This window comes from Trichosurus vulpecula, chromosome 6 (assembly GCF_011100635.1).
Source record: "Trichosurus vulpecula isolate mTriVul1 chromosome 6, mTriVul1.pri, whole genome shotgun sequence".
In the NCBI taxonomy this organism is placed as follows: Eukaryota; Metazoa; Chordata; class Mammalia; order Diprotodontia; family Phalangeridae; genus Trichosurus; species Trichosurus vulpecula.
The window spans coordinates 26,765,654-26,777,959 of record NC_050578.1 but is presented as its reverse complement, the minus strand read 5'-3'; the positions used below and the strand labels follow the sequence as shown (position 1 = coordinate 26,777,959).

Here is a 12,306-nt window from a genome sequence, read left to right as displayed (position 1 = left end):
CATAGTTTTTTTCCTTCAAGTATCTGGAGGTGAGGGCAATCTGGTTGTGACATGTTACCCTATTGAGCCACAGGACTGATCTGGCTGGCTAGGCAGGCACCCTCTTCCTCCCTGTCTGCTTCACAGATGTCCCCCCACCCCAGAAGCCAAGGGCTTTGCTGAAGATGACCATGTTCAATAGAGGAACACTTTTCTGTCATCAGACATAAAGACAACATCCTTATACAAAAGGGATCACATTGCTAATTGAAAAGGAAACAACTCTACGTTTATATGTTCTTTCCTCTAGAATAAATGAGCTAATAAAATTGCTAAGCACCCCTTTGATAATTAGGATCAGCTGTCAGGGGTAACAACATGAGCACTGGACTAGGTATCAGAATTCCTGGCTTCTAACCTGGCCTCTGCCACTGACCAGCTACACAAGCCTGCACAAGTCACAGCCTTTGCTGACCTCCAGTTTCCCTGTTCCTTGAAAAAGGGTAATAATAAGCCTCCTCCTTCTTTCTCACAGGTATTGTGAGGATCAAATAAAATGTGTGTAAAATACATTGTAGAAAGGATCATAAAAATGCTATTAATGATGAAGCAACTGGGAAATAAAATATGTGAAAGGAATCAAAATTTCTTAAAGACCATGTATGCTATAGATAAGTTGAAACACTGGCTTTGTTTCTTCTGTTTGTGCTATTTATCTGTGTAACAAAGAAATGCAAGGGCATAACTCTGAGGCGGTAGCGATAGAAACAGTGGAAATAGTAATGAACTGTTGTATTTGTGAAAGAAGAAAGTATGATTTTTTTTCACTTTGTAGGTCAGTTATTTAATTCTGTTATGTTTAGATGCTTTGGGGAATAACATATAGGTCATAAAATTTATGGTGATATATACGCACAAAACAATTCTAATAGGGAAGTATAATACATGATATTTATCATTACATTTGCACACACTTATGTTTACACTTAAAAAAAGCTGTGATTGCATAGGGGTGAGCACTCCTTCCATCAAGAGACCAGAGCACCTCTGTATTTTAGCAGAAAATGTCATGAGTTTCTGTGGCTCAAAAAATTTGCATCAGTGGCCAATTTTTGTGGTGAAGCGGCTTTACAAATTTAGCAATGCTGGACTTCTGGCAACCAACACACAATCCATTGCCAAATCGATACTAGAAGCAATCCCCACTTTGGTAGATCCAATTAGATGTTGCACTTCAGTGGCAAAGCCTTTGAGAGCCTAGGGTCACCCCCATGTGATCCCTCTGGCACTAACTTCAGAACTAAAGTGGCCATTTAGACAGCATGAAGAAAGGAGCAAATGAGGAAGGGAAAAATTTTCAGTTAGAATGAGTCACAGGAGGAGGATTTCATTGGAAGTTCACACAGCCATATGACTCAAAGTATACAAATCTTTTGAGACAATGGATGAGGCAATGGATTTGGCAGTGTGATGTAATGGGAAGGGCCCCAGATCAGAGGTCTAGTCAATGACATTTACCTGCTGTGTGACCTTGGTCGTTTTGGACCAAGAACTCCTTCTTATATAAAAGGAAGGCTTTGGATTAGATTCGTTAACATCTTTAAAATGTTAGAGACCTTTAAAAGTCTAAAATTTTATGCTCTAATTTCTCACATGCCATTTACTGCCAATTATTTGGGGAACTATCTCAACATTTATGCAAGCAAGTATTGCTTGTAAATGGCACAGTTACAATATAGCACGATTGCCTTAATAACCCTGCCTCTGTCTCGACTCGATTCCTCCTTTTCTAGCCCACCAGTCATTACTAAAGAATATGCTGTTGTTTAAGGACTAGCCTTTCTGACCCAAGAGAGTTAATGCAGTTCCTGAAAGCATGTAACTTAAAACCAGGGAATAATTTAGGCACCGGAACAATGCAGCTCATCAAAGAATGATCAGATTATTCCATTTACAGCCACATAGCGGTATCAGGCTGAGCAGGTTCTGGAACATCACAGACTGCTTTGGAAACTTGAATCTGTGCAATTTCCAGTTCTTTGCCACCACAAAGGGAGCTATATGTTTCAGAACATATAGGTTCTTTTGCCCATCATTTGGGGAATGGCTGAACAAGTTATGGTGTATGATTGTGATGGAATATTACTATTGTGCTATAAGAAATGATGAGCTCAACAATCTTAGGAAAAACATGGAAAGACTTCCATGAAACAATAAAGAATGAAATGCGCAAAATGAAGAGAACACTGTATACAGTAATTGTTTTAAAAGTGCCTTTGAGCGAATAAGTTACTTTGATTATTATACATACCCAAATTAACTATAAAGGGCATATGAAGAAAGATGTTACCTGCATCCAGAGAAAGAACTGATAAATAGAAGTATGTATAGAATAAACTGACACATATGTGTATGTATAAATACCTATTTGTGTCTAATAGTAGCCATCTCTGAGGTTGGGGGAGGAAAAAAAGGAAGGAAGAAAAGGAAATTTACATGACAACTTTGTTGTGTATTTAAAAGGAATAGCAAGTTGTTCATAGAAAATTTGCAGCTTCATGTGCAATCATCTTTTTTTATTATACAATATTATGGAAATGCTTGTTTTATTCCATAAATTAAAAAAAAACACTTGAATCTGCATCACTACCTGTTTTTTTCCTTCATGGGTCAACATTTTCTTCATATGTCAGTCTATGTCGGTCTCCTCTATGTCTTTGTGAACACTATTAGCATTTCAAAGCAGTGAGCCCTTTCTATCTCTTAGGGGCAGGACACAAACTACTCTTCTAATTTCTTATATTTCAGAAATAACTTCTAATTGGTTGTATGTTCCGGCGTGTTGTGAAATGGTTAAGTCATACGGCTATGGGCAACCTTCTACTAGTAGTCTGCATTACTTGGATTACTTATTAAATGAAAAATAAGATCAATACTCCATCTGCAAAGCTGAAAAATTCCCCATATGCGAATGAGTCTATAATCCATTCATTGTTTTATGGGCCTGGAGCCCTCCAGGGAGTGTTCCTGAGTGCCCGGGTGATGGCCCTGAGTGATGAGCTTTCCCTTTAGATTGCTGACTTAGCTGAAAGATGTGTGATACCACAAGTAGGCCGTGTTCTCTACTGACTAGCAGCCATGGAGATTCTTGTCTGATGTTTATTCCAGCAAGGGTAAGAAATATTTTGTGTGCGTGAAATGCAGCAGGGATACTCATGTTTTCATTAGGAATATGCCAAAAAGCAGAAATCTTTTAAACTTAGTGGTTAAGACTATACTTTATTGGGAAAGAAAGAACTTCCTTACAAAAAATGAGTAACAAAATAAAATTCCTGAAATTTAATGAAAATATTTTGTGGTTTATACAGTATACTTACCAGCCCAACACTAACACCTCCCTTTGAAATATAATCTCTTGCTATGCTGCTGGGCAAAGTAAATATATACATCAAATCATTAAAATAGCAATATGGGTCTCCTGATTTATAGTCACAATATAGCCAGGCCCCGATTAGTGTGAATGATGACCCCCCCCACCCCGCCTGACCAAGTGGTTTCATATATTAACATTTACACTATTTGAACTTACAACTATGTAAAATATGGCCACTCGTTCCAGCTCAATGATAATACAATGAATGAATTTGAAAAACGGTGACTATTTCAAGAGATTTATGATCAGTACTAATTGGGACCAAGTTTTAATCGTGAAAATGTGGACTTACCTATAAAATATGATAGTAGTATTGCCAGGAGTACAGAGACCCCTACAGCGCAGAGGGCGGTGCATTTCCAACTACAGTATTTTGAAGACTTCTTGAATTTAAAAGCACTCCTTGACAGGGTGTTTCTAGGTAGTGGCCGAGTCGGGGGGGAATAAACAGAGCCAGATGCCATTGTGTATCCTGGTGTGGCAGTACTGAACAGCGGCGTCGTCCCTGTTCCTGTTTTGAATAGGAAATGCCTGCGGAAATGAAGAATATCGTTGTAAGATACAAGTCTATGAAAATGTGAGACACAAGTGGCTGAGATATCTGTATCTTTATCTATAGGTATACATATGACATCTATCTGTATATGATATATCTATATCTACGAGATATCTATATATAGCTGTGTTTACATAGATGCATCCATCTGTAGATAGAGTTATATCTGTAGATATACCTATAAAAACAAAAAGTGGGAAGATGTCTATCTATAGATGTGGGTATATCTAGTATATGGATAAATATCTCAGGGGATACATCTATATTCATATAACTCTCCTCTTTTTTGCGCATTCTATATAGTTCGTAGTTATCTAAAAAGATTATGAAAACTAATAAGGATTCTTAAAGACTAAACAAGGACCATCTCTTGGTTACATCCCCTTCTCTACACTCAGTTACCACCCTGGTTCAGGCCCTCACCACCTCATGCCTAGAGAATTAGTCGCAACAACCTGCTAGGTGATCTGTCCATTTCACGTCTCTCCCCACTCAACTCCATTCTCCGTAGTGATCTTCCTGAAGTGCAAATATGACTACATCATTCTCCCCTATTTAATAAATTCTGGTGACTTACTACCTCCAGGATCAAATGTGAAGTCCTCTCTGTGGCACTTAAAGTCCTTCCCAATTGGCCAACCCACTTTCCACCTTTCCAGTTTCTAATATTATACCCTTATTTACATAATTTAGATTTCTACAGATCCAGGGACCAGGCCTTCTCACTGCTCCTCATACATGGCACTCCACCTTGGAACTCTGTGCTTTTTTGTTGACTGTCATCGGTCAGGCAAGGAATGCTTTCCCTTCTCATTTTCCCTTCTTATGATTTCTCTGGCTTCTGTAAAAGACAACTCAAATCTCAGCTTTTGCAGGAGGTCTTTCCTCATCCCACCTTTCACTCCTTGCCTTCCCTGAGATTGCCCACCATTTGCAGTGTGTATGTCTGCCTGTCTGTCTGTCTAGTATGTACATACACATGCATATGTGTATATATGTATATACACATGTATACGTGTATATATGTCTATACACACGTGGGGTATCTAATATGTATGCATGCATACATGTATATTGCAAATGTATGTAAATACATGTACACAATGCATCTATATAGTCTGTATTATGCACATGTATATGTATATATGCATATATGTACATGTATATCTAATATGTACATGTAATTTGTATATGTCTATATGTGTATGTATTGAACAATATTGAATATATACATATGTATATGTGTATATATTTATATACAGATGTGTACACTGTGTATCTAATATGTATATATGTATGTGTATGTATGTGTGTGTTTGTATAGTATTTACCTAGTTTGAGGTTGTCTCCCCTGTTAGAAGATTTCTGCCTTACTTTGTATCCCTGGTCCTCAGCACAGTGCCTGGCATATAGTAAGCTCTTAATAAATGCTTGTTGACTTATTTGTCTCTCCTCTTTATTCCCTCCTCCTCTCTCTTTTTCTTCTTCTTCTCCTCTCTTTCTCTCTAGTTACTATTCCTCCTTTAATATTTCATTGTGGCTTGGAGGTCATGTTGGGTTCTTGAAGGCAGAAGTGATGCTAGGTCCTATGAAACTAGCAAGGTTCCCAGTATATGCCTGGTAATCAGCCTACCTAACTCTACAGTGGCTTTTCCCCAAAGGGTGATCCTTTTGCCAGAGCAGCACATAAAGACTATCTAATACAGGGGACACTATCTTTAATAGTGGAAAGAGAATGCAAACAAATGAAATAAAATATCCTTGAAAATAAGAGTCCTGAAAAAAGAAAGAGTCCTGAAAACAGATTACCTACACAAGACACTGAACAAAGTATCTCCCTGCCCTTAAGATGAGCTGTAGAGATGTGAACTAAATTACAGCACATATTGGGCTGATTCAGAACCTACTAAACTACCAGAGTGGTACTTAATCTATCAGTGTGACCTTAGAGGAAGTCGTGTGCTACACGGTTCTATACTTGGCTGGTATATCAATATTTTCATCATCAGTAAGTTGGATGAAGGCACAGATAAAATGTTTATTAAATCTACAGATGGCACAGAGCTGGAAAGGACAGTTAATACAATGGATAACGTGGCTGGCAACCAAAAAATTCTCACTAGTCTGAAAATGTGAAGAAAATAAAAGAAGGATAAACATAAAGTGCTATTAAGGACATAAAAAAATCAGCTGCATAATTACAGGATGGGTGGGACATGGCTAGACAATAGTTCCTATGGGAAAAAATATCTGAGTAATTTAGTGGACTGAAAGCTTAATCTGTCCCCCCAAAATGTGTATGTAGTAGCCAAAGAGCTAGTGAGATTTTAAGTTGCATTAACTGAAGCATAGTGTCCAGAATAGACGAGGTGATAGTCACACTGCTTTGAAAGGAGTATTAATCTCAGTTCTGGCCATCACATTTTAAGAAGGCCACTGAGAAGCTGGAATGCAGCCAGAAGAGGGTGATCCTGATAGTAGTGGGACTTGGGATTATGCCACATAAGGATCAGGTAACAGAGGAGAGGATGCGTATTCAAAAGGAGAGAAGAGAAGGCTTACAAAAAACAGCTATTCTTATTGGCTTGTGGGGTTCTCATATGGAGGAGGCATTAAAGTTGTTTTCATTTGGCCAGACAGATCATAAGTACAAACAACGGGATGAAGTTACAGGGAGGCATATTTCAGTTCCTTATGAGGGGGAAAAATTAATGATTAGAGCTGTCTCAAGATGGAAGTGTATAGTGTGGAAGGTAGAGAGTTGTTTATCACTGAAGATCTTTAAGGGTAGTACCCATCAATTGCGGAATGGCTGAACAAATTGTAGTGTATGGTTGCGATAGAATACTATTGTGCTATAAGAAATGACAAGCTCAATGATCTTAGAAGGGCATCAAAAGACGTGCACAAAATGATGAAGAGTGAAGTGAACAGAACCAGGAGAACACTGTATACAGTATCAGCAATATTGTTTTAAGAACAACTCTGAGTGACTAAATACACAAATTAAAAATAAAGGATACATGAAGAAAAATACTATGCATCCACCGAAAGAACTGATAAATAGAAGTATGTATAAAAGAATTTTACATATATATGTATGTGTATACATATGTGTATATATGTATATATACACACACATACACCTATTTGTGTCTAATGGTAGGCATCTCTAGGGTGGGAGGGAAGGAAGAAAAAAAGGAAAAAAAAGAAATATACACAATAACTTTATTTGGAGGGAATAGCAAGTTATACATGGTAGACTTGCAGTTTAAAGTGTAATCGTCTTTTTTTTTTAATCGTAAAATGCTTGTTTTGTTCCTTGAATTGAAAATAATATTTTTAAAAGTAGTACTGGATGTCAACTTTTCAGTGATATTACAGAGCGGATTCTGTTTGTACTAGATAACCTCTTAAGTCCTTTCCAACTCTGAGATGGGATGGTTCTAACCCTGGAAGGGTGAAACCTATCCCTGCTTGGAGTGTTGTTGGAATTCTTCATAAAAAGCTTTCAAAGATGATCATTTACAGTTCACACAACCATAGACTGGGAATGCCATTTAGTCTACCTTCCTACCTGATACGTGAATCTTCCTTACAAAATCCTGAATAAATGGTCACCCAGTCTCTGCTTAAATACTTCCAGCCTCACTGAACTCACTACCTCACTTTCAGCTCAATCGTCAGATGGCCCTAACTTCTAATAATTGTTTGTTGCTGTTCAGTTGTGTCTGACTCTTTGTCAGCCTGTGGACCACACTGTCTCGTGGGATTTTCTTGGCAAAGATTGTGGTTTTTCATTTCCTTCTCCAGTGGGTTTAGGCAAACAGAGGTTAAGTGACTTGCCCAGGGTCACACACCTAAGTAAGTGTCTGAGGTCAAATCTGAATTCAGGTGTTCCTGACTCCAGACCCACGGCTCTATTCACTGGGCCATCCAGGTGCCTCCTAGTGCTTAGATGAACAAAAATCTGCTGTCTGTTAAGACTGGAAACTAATATCACTCCTTTATAGTTACACCTGACATTTAACATCTTCAGAAACACAGGCTCCTGGAAGTCAACTCAATTATCTGCATGCACATCTCCTATTGTGTCAGTTATCTGAGGTAACATCTTAATCACAGATAGGCTTTCCTCTGTTCAACCCAGTAGTGTCAGACATGGCCAAAACCAGTTTTATGTCCCCAGGGATTAAAAATTCATTTTATTTCTAGTCTAAACAAAGCATAATCAGGAAGGCAAATCTGTTAGGGGGAAAAAAAATACAAAACACATTCCAAATTATACAAGTCACATAACCAGTGTAGTGGCAGAAGCAAATGTTGGTTTACTGCCTTACTACGTATAGTTGGGAATACTAGGTAGAATGAAGCACTGACTTGGTTTCCAAAATATGGAAATCAGTACAACTATTTGCTACCGATCCACAAGAACAACATTTCTGCTATGGTAATAATGCCAGGAAAATGTTTCAAGCATGGCACCTTGGAGATTTTCTTGAAAAGCTAGGCATGATAGTTTACTATTTTTTAAACAGGGTTCCATGACTTTGTTTCTAATTTATTTTAAATATAAATTTGGAAAGTTTATCTATTACTCCATGCCTTCACGGAAAAAACAGAATTTATAACAACTTTCAGTCACAGATTTTGTGAATCAGATGCACAAGATTTTTTTTCTTCTATGTCCAAATTAATAACTTATTAGGTCAAAGTCTATAAAAACCAAATAAAACTAGGCTGGATTTTAAATAAATCTGGATATAGAGGAGAGAAAAGTGATAAGCAATTGAAAATGCAACCTTTTACACTGCCTGTAGTATGTGTGGAAAGGGCTGGTTATGATTTTGCAAGTTGGTAAAAATTACAAGATTTTTATAGGTTAAATTCATCTGCTGGCTCATACATCTAAAACACTATTGTATGGATTACTCCGTGTGCGAGCCTCAAAGTGTATAAATATATCAATATGTATATAAATATATAAACATACATTCATTTTCATTTAGGTAGAAGATTGTTAGTCTTGGGTTCAAATGGATGGATGCCCACTTCCCCTGGACAAAAATGTCCCTCCCCCTGAAATACGCAAGAAATAGAAGAATGAAAAATGAGGACCGTGATTAAAATATATCTTCTCCCTGCATGTGTGAGGTATAGAACAGTTTTCTACACAGGAAAATTATTTTTCCTACTAATTCTCTGGCACTTCCCCCCCGCCCCCCGCCATGGTCCTCTACCTTCCATTTTATGGTACATACCAGGTTTTAGAGCTTTGGAAATATGTATGTAGCATGCAAGAATTCTGCAAATAAATATTATATAAACATATATGTACATATATATGCATATGTCTGTATATATGCAAATATATTATATAAATATATATGCATGTGTGTATACACATATCTATCTACATATGTATCTGTATATCTATGTATGAATCTATGAACATATATCTATATATGGTCTATCTACCAGTTGGTCTGTCAGTGTGTCTGTTTATCTATCTATACATATACATATACAGTCCAAAATGTATTGCTATGACCTGGGATTCAGATGGTGCTTGTCTGAATGCTGGCAGACATTTCCTTTACTTTTTAGACCATATTTGGGAATTTTAAAAAAAAATCAACCCTCTGAGAAAAATTCCCCATTGTATTCGACAATAAAAGTAGCAGCCTCTTTTAACACCGAGCACACCGGAACGGGCTGATTTCTGTTCTGATGTTTCTAATGATGCCCGGTGTGATGCCTGCCTACAGTTCCTCAGCTATTTGTGCCACCGTTTCCACTCTGGTGATGAACTAGAGAGGCACACTTGAAGAGAGACTATCAGAGACTGAGATGAGGAAAATCAATTTCAAAGCCCCAAAGCCAGCTGGTGCAGAAGGTCAGTGAACACTAACAGTTGCTCTGTGGCACTGGAATCTCTGAGGGGGATTCTGGAGAACAACAGCCGCCGCCGCCAGACGACAGCTTTGGAACCGCGCGGCATCATTAACTTGTAATGCTATGCGGCAACAAAAACAAAAACGAGCAGGATTACTTTGTATTAGGCACAATTAATAGTTGCTATTTCAAAAGGACAACAAATGAAACGGACTCACGGCTTGGCTGATCTGCTTCTAAACCTCCCTTCTGATCCACAATTTTCACCCTCTATTCTAGCTCATATTTCTAACTGACTTTCTGAGATTTCCTTCCCGAGGTCATGTCACACATTCAAAATGAGGAGGACAAAGACTGAATCCCCCTCATCTTTCTTCCTGTCCCCATTCCCTCCCTCCTTGGTCACCGTAGTAATTCTCTCCAACTGACAGACTTGGTATAATTTTCAATTACTCCTCTTTGTCCCCGTGCTTCCAGGCTGTCACTGGGTCCCGTGGATTCTTTTCGTTCACTGTATGTCTGAGAGTGCTTTTTATTCCCCCTACTCCTTCAGGAAGGGCTACAACCTAAATTCTAATTCTGGTAGCTTCACACTCGGAATCCTACCACCTCATCTCCTCTGGAAACACAAGGGTTCTGGAGTTAGCACCCAGGACTGGGAGGCACATCCTCAGAATCCCAGCTCTGCAACTTCATAGTGGAGTGACTTTGGATAACTCGTTTAATTTAGCTGAATCTCCGTCTCTTTGGCTCTCCAATGGGTAGAATGCTCAACCTACCAACCTCATAGGTTTGTTTTGCTTTCAAATATATGAAAAATGCCTGCTAAATTTATACACATAAATCCCCTCCCCCACCTGGTCTTCATATTATCTCATTTTCGTTATTCAAGAAGTTTCTCTCCCATCCCCCCAAGGATTAATTACACTAGTTAAACCTTTACATCCCTCTTTTTAATCCTATTATCTATGGTAGAGTGAAAAAAAAAGTGATGGCTGCTAAGTTCTTTCTTACATGCATGAAGATCTGAGGTAAAATCTCCCCTCTGACACTGGTTTCCTATGAGACTTTGAGTTGAAGTCGCTTGACCTTTCAATGGGCCTTAGTTCCCTCATCTGTAAAATTAGGTGGCGGGATTATGTGGCTCTGAATTCCCTTCCAGCTCTACATAGAAGAGTCTTTATTCTCTTAAAGCCATCTCCCAGAAAACTCACTATTTACTCCTTTCAACAATAATGCAACCAGATTTTCTTAAAGTAAATTTGAGTCTATACTTACGCCTTGTTTATACGCTCGTATATCAACTGATGTCACATCTCAAACACCTCAGCATCAAGTATATAAAACAAATCGTTATAATAACAATTACTCTCAAGTGTAATACTCAGAGTTACTTGAAAACAGTAAGAGTCAGGACGCTATAGTAGAAAGCACATAAGATTCAGGGTCAAGACAGCGGCGTTCAATTGCTGGCTTTGACGTTTCCTAGCTGTGTGTCCTGTGTCATTTAAATAATTTGTGCCTCAATTTCCCCATCTGTAAAATGAAGATTAAAAAAACTCCAAATATAACATATGGCTATGGTCTCCCAAAAGACTCTGGACTGATATGGACCGGTCCGCTGCTGCGGTCATTTTCTTTCTTTGGCTAACTGCACCAATCTGGATGTGCTCCAGGGAAATCTCAATGGGGTTGTCATTGGAGAGATTGCTTGGTTTAGATTTCTTCTAAAATGTACTCTGGGGAATCACTGAATAAATAATCCTCTTCTCATCTGACATGCATTGTCCAAGTAACTTTGCTCTCCAGGTAGGATTCTGTGCAGGACCCACATGGACTAACCTTTTCTTTCTCTAGGAGCCTGCTGTTTCAGTAAATCTCCTTTCTATGAAAAATCTAATTCAACTCCAAAACTTGGAAATTCTTGAATTTGGAATTCTCAAATTCTTGAACCCAAAGGCAAATCCCAAAACTGGTACTGCCTAGGAATTTCCCTTTTCTAAAGGCCACATTCTGGGATCATGCTGCCTAGTATATTAAAAGCCTCCTCTACTCACACTGGACCTCAGAGTTCAGGAGCATTACCCATGAGCTACCCTCTTGGACGGCAAGCACATGCCTGCCTCTCTCATGGGCGTCTGTTGCAAATCATCATCAACTGTTCTCCTTCCCTTCACCCATTAAGCTGCACTCTGGAAAAAGGCTAAGGAGTCTTGACAAGCAAGAGAGAGTAAAATGGGACAAGATGATCTCACAGACTTTTTTATACACCATGGGGAACAGCAGCTGCTCTGGAAGAGATCATCCTTCCTAAATTACAAACCTTCGGTTTCCAGTATCCCAACAATAAAATACTAGTAGGCATACTCCTGTTCCATGGGGAGGTATCCCTTAGACATATTCAAGCATAAGACTAGGCCTGAATGCTCATCACAGTCACTGA

General features: G+C 38.5%; 1 protein-coding gene across 1 annotated transcript in view; it reads right to left on the bottom strand.

Moving 5' to 3' along the window:
* The window catches only part of LOC118853460 (teneurin-3), a 324,419-nt gene that overhangs the window by 215,807 nt on the left and 96,306 nt on the right, over nt 1–12,306 (bottom strand). Inside the window, exon 3 of the mRNA XM_036763567.1 lies at nt 3,705–3,943. Coding sequence (XP_036619462.1) covers nt 3,705–3,943 — 239 coding nt within the window. The remainder of the gene's footprint in view (nt 1–3,704; nt 3,944–12,306) is intronic.